General features: G+C 41.1%; 1 protein-coding gene across 1 annotated transcript in view; it reads left to right on the plus strand.

The window, feature by feature from the left end:
• NID2 (nidogen 2) overlaps positions 1–19,026 on the plus strand; it is a 109,560-nt gene that overhangs the window by 39,907 nt on the left and 50,627 nt on the right. Inside the window, 7 exon segments of the mRNA XM_070749466.1 lie at positions 7,580–8,280; positions 9,849–9,998; positions 12,029–12,274; positions 14,488–14,616; positions 14,619–14,687; positions 15,972–16,070; positions 16,073–16,201. Of these exon segments, the coding sequence (XP_070605567.1) occupies positions 7,580–8,280; positions 9,849–9,998; positions 12,029–12,274; positions 14,488–14,616; positions 14,619–14,687; positions 15,972–16,070; positions 16,073–16,201 (1,523 nt within the window).

Raw genomic sequence — 19,026 nt, forward strand, 5'->3', positions numbered from 1 at the left:
ACACTGCACTACACCAGTTCAATGGTACTGGCTAACTATATAACAGAGGTGGGTTCCTCCTGGTTCAGATCAGTTCACCTGAACAGGTAGCAACCAGCTGGTGATGTCATGGAACTAATTCGGTCGGTGCCAGTTCTTGGGTGCCCCTTCCCTTTTTTGATTTTTTTCTGGATTTTTTTTTTGTTTAATAATTTTTGGGGGGATTTTTTTTCTTGTTTTTTATTTTTTCTGCACATGAGCAGAAACCACGTTTCAGGCACTGTAAATGCGGTCACCATCTTTTTACTTTTGGGTGGTCTTGGTTAATTTTTTTAAATGTTGGATGGGGATGAATTTTTACTTGGTTTTTTTCTTCTGCACATGCGTAGAAGCCAAGTTTCTGGCCCTGTACATGTGGTCAGCATTATGTTTTCAGCTTTTTGGGGGGGAATTTTTAAAAATATTTTGCCACTGCGCATGTAAGCATGCTTAAAGCATGGCCACACAGTGCGGGAGGAAGCAAACCAGCAGCGAGATAAATTAGAATTCAATTCAATTCAATTCAATTTATTAGTTTTGTATGCCGCCCCTCTCCGAAGACCCTGGAAGAATCCACCCTGGAAGGTAAACCTCTCTTAAGAAACACTGTGCAATTTGCACTGCATCGCCAGTGGAAAGTTTCAGTACATTTTTCATTCATGGAGAGTAAACATGAGCCCAACTATGTTCAACATATAACACCTACGCTACGGTTTAATCATCAGTTATGAATCCTAGAATCCTCTGTTTCATACCTCTATTTTTATTTACTCTACATATTTATATACTGTGTCTTCATCATCCATAAGAAATTCCAGGACATTTATAAAATTATGCAAACCAAATACAGGTGAATAAGGCATAACGACTATGAAACCTCAAACAAAATCAATCAACTGGTCAAGATGTATTTAGATTAAGCTTAATATTTACAATCCCTGGGCAAACAGGAATGTGTTTGATTCAGGGCCAAAGTAAAGGCAAATTTGGCACAAATGCAATCCTTTGCTTTTATGGAAGGGATCTTCTTCAGCAAGCAAATTGGTTTGGAAAAGATTTATAGACTTATAGATCATAAAACAAATTTTACTAGATCAGACTTAAAGCTTATGTAGTTTGGTATCCTGGTTCTTTTTATCCTGGAATCATGGAACTGGACACTTTACAGAAGTTATCTATTCCAAATCCCTAGCAGAATCTGCTAGAAATGTTTCCCAATTGTGGCAGCTTCCAGATCCTGTGAGAATTTCCGGAATGGTGTATGGATTTCCACAGTTCTCATTTGTGGATGCTGTCAAAGTTCCTAATGAAAACAATGTCTTCAATGGGACTAAGTGCAACCCACCTGTGTGGGGTCACTCACGAACGTGAATCCTAGAAAGGAGACTTGGACACATTCTCTCTCTGGGTGAAGTGACATGGTATAGAGCCATGTACCTCTTTTTATTTGGGAACATAAGGAAATGGGGATAATTACACATACATGTCAAGTGATACATAACTTCAAACATATTTTTGAGTTCTTCCTATTCCCACAGATATCACAAAACAATTTCCTAGAAACTCTTCCTCAAAGCAGATGTTTATCAAACCTAATTTCTCTGAAGCCTTCTGCCTTATCTCAACTAATCTTCCTTAATCACCCTCTCGTCCTGTGTGTGCTTCAGGCAATGTAAATCTCCCCCTTTGATCCTATAAGTGATGTAAACTTTGTTTATCAGTGAGATGTTTATTGAGCCCTTTTGTTTCCCTGTTGTAATTACCAGGAATGCAGACTAGGCAATTTTAGTGCCCTCCTATCCTGGATTATAATAGAGCATTTTTATGCTAGAGGTCCAGATATATATAATTATAATACAATCCTATTCTAACATTTTTATGCTATACAGTGATCCCTCGAGTTTCGCGATCTCGATCTTCGCGAAACGCTATATCGCGATTTTTAAAAAAATATTAATTAAAAAAAACCACTTCCGCGTTTGGCTTCAGGACTCAGCTGGGAAGCGGCGCGGCTGTTTTAAAAGGTCGCAGCCAGCCTGGGGGGCTTCCCAGCACCCCCCCGAACCTGGGTGGCCGGGCGAGCAGCGAGCAAACGGCGGGTGGCCGGGCGAAGGGCGGGCGAACGGCGGGCGAGCTGGTGCTGCAATCTGTCGGCTTCCGCACTTTCGTCGCTCCCCACCTCCACCATCTGCGCATACGCGGCCATGAAAAAAAAGGGGGCGCATGCGCAGATGGTGTTTTTACTTCCGCAACCCTACATCGCGAAAAATCGATTATCGCGAGGGATCTTGGAATGGAACCCTCGCGATAATCGAGGGATCACTGTAGTGCAACACTCATTAGTTGCCATGCTGACTCAACTTTTGAGTTTTAAAGTCTGCATGTCTGGAAATTACCAAAGTTGGGAAACCACCATAGATTATCTCTGATTCACCATGTATCACCATTTTCTAATGTTTTTTATATTGTGAATCTCTTTTGCTATTTTTTGCCATTCATCTACATTGCTCAAAAAAATAAAGGAAACACTTAAACAACAGAATATAACTCCAAGTAAATCAAACTTATGTGAAATTAAACTGTCCACTTAGGAAGCAACACTGAGTGACAATCAATTTCACATGCTGTTGTGCAAATAGAATAGTTGTGCAAATGAAATATTCAATGAGAATATTTCATTCATTCAGATCTAGAATATGTTATTTGAGTGTTCCCTTTATTTTTTTGAGCAATATAGTATGAAAAAACAGAGTTGTTATTTTCCTGGTAAATTTTCATTATCTTCTATAATTTGGTATCATCCACAGGTAACGTATTATTAGAAGTAATCAAAAATATTGACATGGAGTAAAGATCCAGTATCTAGAGAATTTTCATTGACAAATGAGCTAGTTATTACTATGTCTAGAAGAAGCAAAATATAGTACGGAAAGGAGCAAATTTGTGCACATTTCCATGTCCCCTTGCAACTTTTACAAACAGGTTTGCTCACCATCCATGGTGACTATCAAGATGCATGTTGTGTTAGCATGCTGGCTGGGAATTCTGGGAGTTGAAATTTTCAAATCTGAAAGTTACCACGGTTGAGAAATTAATAACATCTATCGGGTTTTCCATCTATCTATTGATCGATTGAACGGGTCCAAAGACAGGCTACAAAAATGGTGGAAGGTCTTAAGCATAAAACATATCAGGAGAGACTTAATGAACTCAATCTTATAGTCTAAAGGACAGAAGGGAAAGGGGGGATATGGTCGAAACATTTAAATATGTTAAAGGATTAAATAAGGTTCAGGAGGGAACTGTTTTTAATAGGAAAGTGAACACAAGAACAAGGGGGCACAATCTGAGGTTAGTTGGGGGAAAGATCAGAAGCAACGTGAGAAAATATTATTTTACTGAAAGAGTAGTAAATGTTTGGAACAAACTTCCAGCAGACGTAGTTGGTAAATCCACAGTAACTGAATTTAAACATGCCTGGGATAAACATTTACCCATCCTAAGATAAAATACAGGAAATGGTATAAGGGCAGACTAGATGGATCATGAGGTCTTTTTCTGCCATCAATCTTCTATGTTTCTATGATCTATCAGAAAAAATAAGAAATCTTCTGGAGTTGCACTTTTGAAATGTTGGATTCTGCTTCATTCCCATCTCCATATCACTAATCATGGCTAGGAATGATGGGTTTTATAGTCCATCATATCTGGACAGTGTTAAGACAGGAAACGTTGTTTTCAAGGAAGGTCAAAACAATCTATTGCAATATCTTACTAAGAAGTACATATTTTCTAGCAGTTCAAACTTCATAGCAGCCTGAGCTAGCACTAAAGTGCTTGATGAGAGAACGGGAGGTGAAAGTTTAGATTTTTCAGTGAAACATGACCACTGCAAGGAGTCAAGCTTGTAAAAGAACAGCTGCCATATATAATTCCCACTATCAAAAGCCAGCTGTTCCCTCTCTGAGGGAATCTGGCTGACTTGAGAAGCAACTGCATAAATAATGGCAAATGAGCGGTTGCTAAATAAACTTTTACAAAGGATATTTTATTTGTTTAGATAGGCTAGGAAGTCATATCTAAATATTTAACCAGTTATTTTATGATACAAATGTTAGTCCAACTTTGGCACAATGAGCGCAAAAGGAACAACTACAAATACATACAAAGTCAGTCTCTCCCAGCCTACTCAATACCACCCGCCCTTATTTTAGAAGATAATTATATCTAGTTGTCTGCTTAACCCAAGTAAGGGTAGGAAATCCAACAGCCATTGTTAGTTTAGTTTAGTTTTATTGGATTTGTATGCCGCCCCTCTCCGGAGACTCGGGGCGGCTAACAGCAATAATAAAACAGTGTACAGTAATAATCCAATACTAAAAATGATTAAAAACCCATTAATATAAAAAACCAAACATACATACAGACATACCATGCATAAAATTGTAAAGGCCTAGGGGGAAAGAGCATCTCAATTCACCCATGCCTGGTGGCAGAGGTGGGTTTTAAGTAGCTTACGAAAGGCAAGGAGGGTGAGAGCAATTCTAATCTCTGGGGGGAGTTGTTCCCCCTAGGCCATTACAAGTTATGCATGGTATGTTTGTGTGTATGTTTGGTTTTATAATAGGGGTTTTTAGTTGTTTTTTATAATTGGATTGTACATGTTGTGTTTATTATTGTTGTTAGCCGCCCCGAGTCTGCGGGGAGGGGCAGCATACAAATCCAATAAATTATTATTAATTATTATTATTCCAGAGGGCCGGGGCCGCCACAGAGAAGGCTCTTCCCCTGGGTCCCGCCAAGCGGCATTGTTTAGTTGACGGGACCCGGAGAAGACCCACTCTGTGGGACCTAACTGGTCGCTGGGATTCGTGCAGCAGAAGGCGGTCCCTGAGATAATCTGCTCCGGTGCCATGAAGGGCTTTATAGGTCATAACCAACACTTTGAATTGTGACCGGAAACTGGTCGGCAACCAATGCAGACTGCGGAGTGTTGGTGTAACATGGGCATATTTGGCTTTATGTTTCTTCCTACAGCAACGGTCACATTTCTAGTTACCGTACTTTTCATCCTGACTGTGGCCTATGTTCCCTTGAGTTTTCCCTTCCTTTCTCTAGATAATTATGTGGCTGATGATTTTTAAAACTTTCTTTGATTTCTCTCTTTCCACATCTCCCAGGGAAAATATTTTACTTCTCTGCTTCTTGGTGCCTTCAACTAGCCTATGCTCCAGTAAACTTCAGTGGACACATTAATGTTGATTCTTTTCTACAATTTGGAATCCAGTTGCATCTGCGTTATATAGTTGCTCAGTTGCATGACTAATCCAGATCAGATGGTTGCTTCCCATGCCAATATTTCTACCACTGTAGTTAGTAATATGATCCAGGTCTGTGGATGGAGAAATGTCCATTACGTTCCTTTTCATTGTTAATAGCTGTTCTTGTTCTGTTCTGTCGGGCTCTCTGGTAGACTCCTCCCAAAAATTCACAGGTACAAATTTCAGACACAAACACGTTTGAAAATTCAAAACAATGTTCTTTATAATGAAAATTCACTTCAACTAAGCCCTCTTTTGGTATAGAGTCTGCGGAGAGGGGCGGCATACAAATCTAAATAATAAATAATAAATAAATAAATAGCAAAGAGCACTCGTCTCCAAACAAACTGGTAATTTGTACAAGTCCCTTATCAGTTCTGTGATACTTAGCTTGCAGCTGTGAGGCAATTCACAGTCCTTCTTTCACAAAGTGAAACACACTTTGCTCTGGTTTAGTTTCAAAGCGGGGGAAAATCAGCACACAAAAAGTCAAAATCAGTAAAGCAGTCACGAAACACAACAATCAGATAATCCTCCACAATGGCCAAACCCACAGGCTGCTATTTATAGCAGCCTCACTAATCACCACAGCCCCACCCAACCACAGGTGGCCTCATTTTCTTTGATAATAATCTCTCAGTTGTTGTTGCCTATGCATCGCTCTCCACATGCGTGGCTGTATCATTAACTCTTGTTCTGAATCCAAGGAGGAGCTAGATAATTGATCTCCTTCTGAGCTGTCTGCCACACTCTCCTCCCCCCTGTCACTCATGTCTTCTTGGTCAGAGGAGCCTTCATCATCAGATTCCACCGGGAGGGGGGGCAAAACAGGCCTGCGGCATGTGAATGTCTCCCCCACATCCATAGTCCTTGGGGCAGGAGCTGGGCCAGAGCTAACCACAACATGTTCATTGATATGTACCCTGTCTTCTACCTCAAATGGATATTCAAAGTCATCAACAAAAACGAAAGGAAATGCCTAAACAAATGTAAAGATGCACATTTGGAAATATTATTACAAGTAATAATCAACCCCCCCTTTGATTTAAGCCGAATCTCAAGTGTTGTGCCTCAGCCTTCTGAAAGTAAAGAGGACAGGGATCAAATGAAGTTCTTGGACAAAGTTCATGGCCTCTCTAATCTTCAAAAGTCTGTCCCCCACAGCAAATTTTTATGGAAGTAGAAAATCTATACATTTTGAAATGAATGAATGAAAAATTAAAATTATAAAATTATTATTCCAAGATTGAACTATATGAAATAACTTCTTCCAAGGCATGAAGAGATTTTTAGGTTGTCCCAGTCTTGCTATTCATTGCTTATTTCCCTCTTTTCTTGTACCATGATTTATTAGCTGGAAACCTTGTGTATTAGACCAGTGTTTCCCAACCTTGGCAACCTGAAGATACCTGGACTTCAACTCCCAGAATTCCCCAGCCAGCATTTGCTGGCTGGGGAATTCTGGGAGTTGAAGTCCAAATATCTTCAAGTTGCCAAGGTTGGGAAACGCTGTATTAGACTATGCTTTATTTCTGCTAGCGGTCTCCCCTAATGAGAAATAAACCAGATTTTCCCATTCTAGTACCCAATGACATTTGGGTGAGTCCTGGGGAAAATAAGATGGAAGGCCAGATCATCCATGGTTTTGTTCCTTCATAGTTCATCTCTTAGATCCTTTTGATATTTGTGCACCCAACCCTTGTTACTTTTTCTTTGGGGGGGGGGAAGGGTGCAGTTTATTAGTTTAATTTATTAGTTTAATTTATATGCCGCCCAACTCCCGAAGGATTCTGGGTGGCTCACAACAGAAAGAAAAAAACATGCTGGCTGTGGGATTCTGGGAGTTGAAGTCCAAATACCTTCAAGTGGCCAAGGTTGGGAAACACTGTTCTAGATATATTTATCTACTGTTGGAAATCAAATGACTCAAAGCTTCTTGTATATGAAAGTGTATGTGTTATGTGTGCGCATGCTGCTTTTCTATTTCAGTGTGCATTGCCACTCCATAAAGTATAATATTTTTTTAAACCTACTGGGAAGAGGACTATATTTAAAACACTCCTTTTCCACCTCTGGGAATAAAAAAAAACTAGACAGAACCCCGGTATTATATTCTTTGTAATCCAAACAATCCTCTCGGGTTTTTTAATGGGTGCGGAAACCTAGCGTTATTCATTTTAGTAAATTTAATATTAGTTCATGCCATGTCTGGACCTAACTTTTATTCTGTCTTCATGTAGGACCAGCAATGCAGGGATTCCTGGTCTGTGGGCCTTCCACATTGGCAGAGCCTCCCCATTGGATAATGTGGTCCCAGCTGCAGTGGGCGGGAAGCTTTCTCCTCCTCCGAGAAGCCCAGAGAGCAGCTCCGTTTATCACAGTGCCCTGGAGCCTGAATACCCTGACTTAAGCCTTGATTATGCAGATCCCTTCTATGACGGGACTGAAGACGACTTTGAGTACTTGCCCGTAAGCCCCACTAAGCTGGCACCTGAAACGGGAGCCAGCACGGGATCAAATCTCCACGATGAATTAGATCACAGCAAGCCAAGACCGCCTGGGGCCGAACAGGATTTCGACCTGGAATCTGCATTGTATTACCCGGCGTCTAAATATCCCTCCTCTTCTTCTGGCCTGGATTCTCTCTCTTTATACCCAGTAGAAGAATCGCCATCTGCACCGTCTTCTGAAGAAAAGATTCTGTCTACGGTGTACGAGAGCCCAATCGAGGCAGTCACTGCCACCTTGTTGGGACACCCTGGGAATGAAGGTGCCCTGCTGCCCCGAGAAGATAAGAGAGGCTCCCCTTTAGACACGGAGCCCTTTCCTGTCTACCCAGAAGGGGAAGTCATCCTTGAAAGCTTCCCAGATCATGCTCCTCCCTTCAGCCCCAGGAGACGGGTCATTGGTATAAATGAGGATGTTAGTTTCAACCCAGATGGTGAGTTCACAAGACATCCTAATATCCTAGTGCAGTGATGGCGAATCTATGCCATGGGTGCCACAGGTGGCACGTGGGGCCATATCTACTGGCACGTGAGCCTTTGCCATAGCTCAGTTCCAATGTGCATGTTTGTTCTGGCCAGAAGATTTTTGGCTCACACAGAGGCTCTGGGAGGGCATTTTTGGCTTCCAGAGAGCCTCCAGGGTGATGGGGGAGGATGTTTTTATCTTCCCCTGGTTCCAGGAAGCCTTTGGAGCCTGGGGAGGGTGAAACACAAGCCTACTAGGCCCACCAGAAGTTGGGAAACAGGCCGTTTCCGGCCTCCAGAGGGCCTCTAGAGGGTGGGGGAAGCTGTTTCTGCCCTCCCCAGGCATTGAATTATAGATATGGGCACTCGTGCATGCGCGATAGTGCACTCTCTTTTGACACCCAAGGAAAAAAAGGTTCGCCATCACTGTCCTAGTGTCTCATGAACTTCTGATATCTAAACCGTGTTTGAAATTACTATATAGTTTAATTTATAATATAGTTTTACTATAGATATGGAATGGTTATTTAGAATAAAAGGAGTAAATAAACTAGATCACATAAAATTTTGTAATAAGACAAACTCCTTAGGTAAAAGTTATACAATGTAAAACATGGGTATCAAACTCGATCATGTCATGTAATGTATCGAGATGTATCAAGACTTTTTTGCCTTTGCAGAGCCAGGATGGGTGTGTCCTGTGTGTGACACATCCAGCCCGTGACCTATCAGTTTGACACCTCTGGTAAAACAAAAAGTCACGGAAGCCTCTCAGCACAACCAACTCCTCAATCAAAGAAAAGTCTCTATTCCTCAGAATCAATAAATAGTCCTCAGAAATATCAATAAATATATTCCTCAGAAATACAATATGAATACAATATAATACAAAATGAATACAATATAATATACAGAACTAAAGAAAACTAACACACAATTCCACACACTAGATACAAATACTCAATATTAGGTTGCTTGATAGTGATAGTCAACAATATGGTTGACAAATCATGTCTTCTATATAACAAATATATGTATGTAGTGAAAGAAAATATTAATTGATGATAAGCAAATAACTGCATATATAGAACAACACTGAAACTGAATATATTTTATATGTTTTTATTCTTCTTTCTTTCTTTTTTCTTTGTATGTTCTGTTCGCTTAAATTGTTTTTCTTTTCTTTTTCTTTTTATATGTAGAAACTTAATAAAAATTATTTTTTTAAAAATAAACTAAATAGAACAACTTTCAAATGTGTTTTAAAAATCTAAGGAAAGCTCTCCAAAGGAGGGAGAGGGAGGAACATAGAAAATGTTGGCCTCGCCCATGTAACTGTGCCCACTGAGGATGTTGCTCACCCACATTGTGAGACAAATATTGACTGGTGTGTGGTAGGTCGGGATGATGTGGAAGAGCATTCTTGTGCAACCTAAGAAGGCTGGCTGGGAATCTGGGAGTCCTTCCAAACCACTGGTGGCACCGGATCAAGGAAGACTGCCTTAGTTCCCTTCTAACCATATATTTTTCTTTTTAGTATTCACGTACAGCACTGCCAATGTGGAAACCTGTGAGGATTACCATAGCCAGTGCTCCCAAAATGCATTCTGCACCGATTATAGCACCGGCTTCTGCTGCCACTGTCAGTCCAAGTACTATGGGAATGGCAAACACTGCTTGCCAGAAGGTATGCCCATTTACATTCCTATATGCCACTGAAAATGTATTGGGGATGTCACTAAGAAGTCTCTGCACCAGCTCTGCATTTCCTTGGGCAGATGTGTGCAACTGCAGTATGAGTAATTCCGCCACCTACTACTAAAACTCTTCTGTCTGTAACTTTTAATGGGGCAAAACTGCATTATAGGGTGTTCAGCCGGGCTCTCTGGTATGAGCCTCCCGAAAATTCAAAGGTACAAATTTCAGACACACACACGTTTGAAAATTCAAAACAATGTTCTTTATCACAAAATTCAAAAGAAAACAGCACCCTTTTTGTATTGCAAAGAGCACTCGTCCCAAAACAACCTTGTAGGCTGTACAATTGCCTTAATCAGTCCTTAAGTACTTAGCTAGCACCTGTGAAGAAACGTCACAGCCCTCCTTCTTCCAACGAAGTGAGACACACACATTTTGATTGGCTTTGGTTTCAAAGGCGTGAAAAATCAACAAAGTCCGGAAAACAGCAAGGCATGATCCTGAAGAACTACGATCACATAATCTTCCACAATGGCCAAGCCCACACGCTGCTATTTGTATCAGCAGCTCTAATTACTGGAGCCCCACCCAAACACAGGTGGCCTCTCTTATTTCCTGTAATATGTCCTCAATTGGTCTCTTCTACACATAACTCTGCGCCTCCGTGGGTCCAATTGACCGAAGATAATGGAGATTAACTTCCTGGGCTGTGTGCCAAGCCCCCCTCTTTCAAGTCACTTCCACCTTCTTCTTCGTCTGAGGAAACTGCACTACCTGACTCTTTCGGCAATAAGACAGGCCTATGACATGTTGAAGTTTCCCCTGCATCTACCTCCACATTCCTTGGGGCAGGAGCTGGGCCAGAGCCAACTACAACAATAGGGCACCAATTTTTGAACAAAGGTACCTCGTGTGCAGGGGCAGATTCCATTATGGCCACTACCGGTGTACTTCATGCGGAGCTCCGCAATCTCGGCGCATTCTGCGGGGATGTGCGGAGAATGAGATTTCAGCGATTTTTTTGCTTCTGTACATGCACAAAAGCAAAAAATCGCTGAAATCTCATTTGTGTGTTTCTTCATAGAATTTTGCTTCCTGTGCATGCGCAGAAACAAAATCTCGCTCGGGCGTGTGCACACGAGCACCGGAGATGCGGATCTGCGCACACAGCTCCATTTTCCCTACCGGAGCTATAGCGTGGCCCATACTGGTAGGAACCCAATACTGCTCATGTGGCCTAACTTACAGAATACCTCCAAAATCAGATCCCATGAGTTTTGTGGCATTGAAATTTGTCAAATTTGTGGATGCTTCAGTGCTACTGCCCTGCCACCCTGTCCTCCAGAGGTTCAGTACAGTCCCTAGTCTTTTAGAGCAGGGGTCTCCAACTTTGGCAACTTTAAGCCTGGAGGACTTCAACTCCCAGAATTCCCCAGGTGGCATGTGGAGCCATATCTACTGGCACATGAGCCGTTGCCCTAGCTCAGTTCCAGCTAATTTTTGGCTCACACAGAGGCTTTGGGAGGGGTTTTTTGGCCTCCAGAGGGCCTCTGGGGGATCGGGGGGCATTTTCGCCCTCCCCAGGCTTCAAGAAAGCCTCTAGAGCTGGGAAGGGTAAAAAATGGGCCTACCGGGCCCACTGACAGTCAGGAAACGGACCGTTTCAGGCCTCTGGAGCGCCTTGAGCGTGCACAGGAGAAGTCATTTTCACCTACCCCAGGCTCCAAGGAAGCTTCTGCAGCCTGAGGAGGGTGAAAACGAGTCTACCAGACCCTCCAGAAGTGAGGGAGCAGGGGTGTGGGTTGTGCTTGCATGCATAGGGGACAGCGGGGGTGGGGCACATGGGGGGCATTGAATTATGGGTGTGGGTATGTGCGATAGCAGGCGCATGTGTGCTTTCAGCACCCGAGGAAAAAAAGACTTGCCATCACTGGTATAGATATTAACGCATGAAAGAGATTGTAAAATCCTTCATGATGGCCATCTCTGGGAACTTCTGATGATGTTTTTGCTTCCTAGGAGCTGCTCATCGTCTAAATGGCAAAGTGAGCGGAAATCTCCTGGTAGGACAAACGCCGGTACGTTTTAGTGAAGTAGACCTACACGCTTACATTGTTGGCAATGATGGAAGGGCGTACACAGCTATCAGCCACGTGCCTCAGCCAGCTGCCTCATCCCTGATGCCATTGGCACCCATCGGGGGCCTGTTTGGCTGGCTTTTTGCTCTGGAGAAACCTGGCTACGAAAATGGCTTCAGCATCACCGGTGAGTAGAACACGACCCCCTCATCCAAACAGACTTCCAACATGTCGCACCCCCATGTGCTGTCCCCAGAGACAGAGATAGTTGGACTGTATTTAGGCATGTCTCTTTAAGATATTGCATTAGGGGAAATGTAGTGAAATTGCACTCTGGGTAATGTAGTTCTACATGTGACCACATTTGTGTATTCCTATTGGCTCTGACTCGGGATGAGGGGTAATTGGAGAGAACATTCCTGAGGGTCTTTGTCTTCACTCTTTCACTAAGCCAGCCAGCCTGTAGATGCTCCACCTAGAGCCTGGGTCAATTCAACCTCTTTTTACTGTTCTGGTTGAAGATCAACTTTTCCCAGTCAGATAACTCAGCACAAGGAGATATCACAGATCATTTTATTACAGGAATTCTCACAATAACTCACAGTTATGATGCGATTCTTCTGTAGTATAATCTTTCCCATTGTGCAGGTAAAAAGAGGTTGAATTGACCCAGGCTCTACCCCATTAAGGTCCTGAGCTAATTTGGCATAGACCTGTCTTCAAGGCCTTTTGGAAAGCCAAAAGGGAGGGAGCAGATCTACTTGAGAGGGAAAGAAGTTCAGGGGATGGGAGTCATAGCGGAAAATAATCTTCTTCTAGACCCCTGGTTCCCAGCGTGGGGCCCACACCACACAGGGGGGCCATTTGATTTTTAATGGCAATTGGAACCTTGTTTAAACCACATTAATGGCCTTTTAGGCTTCTTCTGTGTGAGTTAGGAGTTCACGTTTTGTATAGTAAGAATTATATGTTATGGAGGTGGGGGTGCAATCAGGATTTTAGAGATGCTTAGGTGGAACATGGCCAAAGAAAAGTTGGGAACCACTGTTCTAGACTCTATCAGCTGAAATTCTTTGGCTGAATGAGACATGTGGGGTGAGCTAATTGTGGGGGCAATATGCTGGCTCTCTTAAAAAGTGCTATTGCTAACATGTTGTAAGCCGCCCTGAGTCTAAGAAGAAGGGCGGCATGCATGCATGCATGCATGCATGCATGCATGCATGCATAAATAAATAAATAAATAAATAAATAAATAAATAAATAAATAAATAAATAAATAAATAAATAAATAAATAAATAAATAACTGTGGCAAGAAAGGTAAAATAGGGCAAAACTCATTTAACAACTCTTTTGCTTTGCAACTGAAGTTTAATTAATTAATTATTTAATTAATTAATTAATTACATTTATATGCCACCCATCTCCTCGCGGAGTCAGGGCGGCGAACGACAATGAAAAATACAAAAGAATACAATTAAAAAGATACAAAAGTTTAAACCCCATGATAAAAAAAACATGTATCCATCAATCATTCAACAGTTAGGCCGGAGCAAGAGGTTGGTACTTAACGACTCTCCCAAACCTGTTGGTGAAGCCGATTTTTTAGGGCCTTTGGGAAGGCCAGGAGAGTGGGGGCAGTATGAATCTCCAGGGGAAGCTGGTTCCAGAATGCTGGAGCCACCACAAAGAAGGCCCTCCCCAGGTCCCGGCAGCCAGCTTTGTTTGGCCGACAATGGGCTCAATTGTCATAAATTGAGGACTACCTAAATCTACATTGATACAAATTGGCTTAGTTTTCTTTCCTTATGCATGCCAGCTCATTATAAAAAGATGGAATGAACTGTGAAGTAAAGTGTTCCCTCGATTTTTGCGGGTTCAAACTTCGTGGAAAGTCTATACCACGGTTTTTCAAAAATATTAATTTTAAAAAATACTTTGCGGGTTTTTTCCCTATACCACGGTTTTTCCCCACCCGATGACGTCATATGTCATCACCAAACTTTCGTCTGCCTTTAATAAATATTTTTTTTAATAAACTTTAATAAATAAACATGGTGAGTAATAATCTGAATGGTTGCTAAGGGAATGGAAAATTGCAATTTAGGGGTTTAAAGTGTTAAGGGAAAGCTTGTGATACTGGTCATAGCCAAAAATAGTGTATTTACTTCCGCATCTCTACTTCGCGGAAATTCAAATTTCACGGGCAGTCTCGGAACGCATCCCCCGCGAAAAATGAGGGAACACTGTATTTTCTTCTAGTCATTATCATAAAGACTAGAATCACTGTTCCTCTGGCTCCGGCCTTGTGCTTTAGTTTGTGCTATATTTCAGGGCCAGTAAATTGTGTGTTCATGCTAGGCTTATTGTTTTTATTTTTCTCCCTTAACACTCTTCCCCAGGTGCACAGTTTACTCATAATCTGGAAGCTATATTCTATCCAGGAGAAGAAAGAGTTTTCATCCAGCAAACAGCCAATGGTCTGGATGCAGAAAATTACCTCAGTGTTAGGACTGAAATCCAAGGGCAAGTGCTTATATTCCTGAGAATTTTACAGTCAACATAGCACCTTATAAGGAGATATACCATTACTTGGATTCAGGTACAGTTTATTGCTGTATAAACAATTATTTCTTTGGAGGCAAGCCATGCTGTTAAAGTCCACCTGCTTTCACAATCTTGCAATTAAGATATATATATATATATATATATATTTAGACAATCTTATGACATGAAAGTTGGGTGACATATTTAAAGCTCTAGTTAACATTTAGAAAAGTCCAAATAGAAGGAGGGAGGAGTACTAGGTATATTCACTATCTTATTTATAAAAATAATAAAAATAGGATATACCAGTGTAAATGAAGTTCCCCTTTTCTAAACTGGACATTTTGAAAGGATGAAAATTCCATCATCCATCAAGCAAATTAGCTGCTATGTAGTAAACTGTTATCAGTTCATATTTTTTTTGTTTAATTGCATTTCTGTAAATAAATATCATGAATGACTTTTTTTTTAAAGGAGAAGAATTGGCATTAATTCCGTAAGTTTAGTTTTAAGTATCCCTCTTTTTTTCATGCTAACAAATACACTGCTGTTAGTTAGTGCACATTTTTAAAGACTAGCTTGATCTTCTAACATTACAGTGCCTGGACTGGCACCTTAAGCCAAGGCAACAAATAGGGGCACCATGAGATATTTTACATTTTTGTGATAGCCATTGGCAATGTTTTAGGCTGCATGAACAGAGGGATAGAATCAAGAGCCATCACATGAAGTGTCAATACCATTTTATAGTTACTTGGTAAGGCCAAATTTGGAATACTGCATTCAGTTATGGTCGCCACAATGTTAAAAAAATAATGTTGAGACTAGAAAGAGTGCAGAAAAGAGCAACGAAGATGATTAGGCAAACTGGAAGAAGAACTAGGGGAGATATGATAGCAGTGTTTCAATATCTCAGGGGTTGCCACAAAGAAGAGGGAGTCAAGCTATTCTCCAAAGCACTTGAAGGCAGAACAAGAAGCAATGGGTAGAAACTAAACAAAGAGAAAAACAAGTTAGAACTTAAGAAAATTTCCTGACAGTTAGAACAATTAATCCGTGCCTCCAGAAGTTGTGAATGCTCCAACATTGGAAGTTTTTAAGATGTTGGATAACCTCTAGTCTGAAGTGCTGTACGGTTTCCTGCCTAAGCAGGGGGTTGGACTAGAAGACCTCCGAGGTCCCTCCCAACTCTGTTATTCTATTGTAAAGTTGGCTTTTGCAGTGTCTATTTGCAGCATCATGCTTTTGCAACCTGAAGAGCTCTGTGAATCAAGGAAGTTTGAGAACCTTTCTTCTAATCAGGTCTGACACTTATTGTTTTTTTAAAACCCTTTTGCAGTTGTAACATCTACTTCTTATCGAGAATATTCACTAATTTCTGGAAACATCAACCAAAGTTTCTCCTACCAGCTGCACCAGAATATAACCTACCAAGTATGTCACATGCTCGCCATCTCAGGTTACTTAGAACTACCCAGCAGCTGACAGTGGACAGGATCTTTGCTTTGTACAATGATGAGGAAAGGGTACTTCGGTATGCCATTACCAACCAAATTGGACCCGTGGGAGGTGAGTTTGGATTGAGATGAAAAAGATTTTGATCAGTTTTGCATTTCAGCTTCATTCTCTCTACTAAATGAAATTCCTTGGAAATGTTGGCTGTCAATGTCTGAGATTATAATATTGAAAAACAAAGCCTTAGCTCCATACCAGTGCATATAATAAATGGTTAGGCAGAATTTGTGTATCTACACTGAATATTTTTCCAGGATAAAGGAAGCATTTGCTTTGAAATGTAAGGAACATTTATTTATTTTATTTATTTTATTTATTTTATTATATTTATTTATTTTATTTATTTTATTTATTTTATTTATTTTATTTATTTTATTTATTTTATTTATTTTATTTATTTTATTTATTTTATTTATTTTATTTATTTTATTTATTTTATTTATTTTATTTATTTTATTTATTTTATTTATTTTATTTATTTTATTTATTTTATTTATTTTATTTATTTTATTTATTTTATTTATTTTATTTATTTTATTTATTTTATTTATTTTATTTATTTTATTTATTTTATTTATTTTATTTATTTTATTTTATTTATTTTATTTATTTATTTTATTTATTTTATTTATTTTATTTATTTTATTTATTTATTTATTTTATTTATTTTATTTTATTTATTTATTTTATTTATTTTATTTATTTATTATTTTATTTTATCATTCATTCATTCATTCATTCATTCATTCATTCATTCCATTGGATTTGTATGCCCCCCCCCTCTCCGAGGACTTGGGGCGGCTCACAGCATATACAGAAAAAACAAAAATAATAGCAATCCGATTAATATATTAAAAAACAGTATTTAAAATTCTAATGAAAATATCATTAATATCATTCATTCAACAATCAAACTGAAGCATTCATTGGTCAGGGGGGAAGATCTAAGGAACCCCAGGCCTGGTGGCAAAGATGAGTTTTTAAACTCTTCCGGAAGGCGAGGAGGGTGGGGGCAGTGCGAATCTCCGGAGGGAGCTGATTCCAGAGGGCTGGGGCCCCCAGAGAGAAGGCTGTTCCCCTGGGTCCCGCCAGCCGACATTGTTTGGTCGACGGGACCCTAAGGAGACCAACTCTGTGGAACCTCACCAGTCGCTGATATTCATGCGGCAGAAGGCAGTCTCGGAGACCGGGATTCACTGCTCAGTCACTCATGCCCTCATCACCTCGAGGTTCGACTACAGTAATGCTCTCTACATGGGGCTACCTTTGAAAAATGTTTGGAAACTTCAGATCGTGCAGAATGCAGCTGCGAGAGCAATCATGGGCTTCCCCAGGTATGCCCATGTTACACCAACACTCCGCAGTCTGCATTGGTTGCCAATCAGTTTCCGGTCACAATTCAAAGTGTTGGTTATGACCTATAAAGCCCTTCATGGTATCGGACCAGAATATCTCCGGGACCGCCTTCTGCCGCATGAATCCCAGCGACCAGTTAGATCCCACAGAGTTGGCCTTCTCCGGGCCCTGTCGACTAAACAATGTTGTTTGGCGTGCCCCAGGGGAAGAGCCTTCTCTGTGGCGGCCCCGACCCTCTGGAACCAGCCCCCCCCCGGAGATTAGAACTGCCCCCACCCTCCTTGCCTTTCGTAAACTTCTTAAAACCCACCTCTGCCATCAGGCATGGGGGAACTGAGACATCTCCCCCGGGCCTATACAGTTTATACATGGTATGTCTGTGTTGCTTTGACTCTCTGGAACAAACTCCCCCCCCCCCCCCCGGAGATTCGTACTGCTCCCACTCTCCTAACCTTCCAGAAGGTGTTAAAATCTCATCTCTGCCAGCAGGCCTAGGGGCCGTGAGCTTAATATCGTGCTCTGGCCGTTAGTATGAATGTGATATGAATGAGTGCGTTTTATGTGGTTGTATGATTTGGGGTTTTAGATTAGTTTTTATAATTGGGCTTCAGAATTGTTTTGTACTGTTTTTATTTTGTTGTGAGCCGCCCTGTGTCTTTGGAAAAGGGTGACATATAAGTCCAATTAATAAATAAATAACATATAAGGAGGAGCATTATTATTATTTATTATTATTTAATAGATTTGTATGCCGCCCCTCTCCGAAGACTCGGGGCGGCTCACAACAGCATATAAAAAACAGTATAATAATGGGACAAATCTAATAATAAAATATATATAAACCCCAACAATTAAAAACCATACAGCACATACACACCAAACGTGAAATATAATACGCCTGGGGGAGATGTCTTAGTTCCCCCATGCCTAGCGATATAGGTGGATCTTGAGTAACTTGTGAAAGACAAGGAGGGTTGGAGCCGTTCTAATCTCCAGGGGGAGTTGATTCCAGAGGGCCGGGGCCGCCACAGAGAAGGCTCTTCCCCTGGGGCCCACCAAACGACATTGTTTGGTCGACGGGACCCGGAGAAGGCCAACTCTGTGTGACCTAACCAGTCGCTGGGATTCATGCGGTAGAAGGCAGTTCCGGAGGTATTCTGCATCCTCTGCAGCTGGGTGAAAGCTTCAAATGGCACGCTAAAGCCTCCTTCCACACCATTCGCTGTGAGTGCCCAGCAGAGATGGCGCTTATGGGCCAGGCCAGCAACCCCAAAACATTGGCTTGATTTAGCCGGCCTGGCTCCATGTCAAAAGAGGGCCCTAACCATGGTAACCTATGCCTACCTAACCGAAAAAAGGCTCCACTGAGTTCAATGTGACTTACTCCCCGGTAAGTGGGTAGAGCAGCCTTCCCAGACAATAGTTTACTTGTAGCTTATAATAAGTAAAATAATAAATATTAACACTAAAATCCCATTGGAGTCCAGATTGGGAGTGGGGGGGCAATACAGAAAATAATTGAG

Source organism: Erythrolamprus reginae, chromosome 1 (assembly GCF_031021105.1).
Source record: "Erythrolamprus reginae isolate rEryReg1 chromosome 1, rEryReg1.hap1, whole genome shotgun sequence".
NCBI lineage: Eukaryota > Metazoa > Chordata > Lepidosauria > Squamata > Dipsadidae > Erythrolamprus > Erythrolamprus reginae.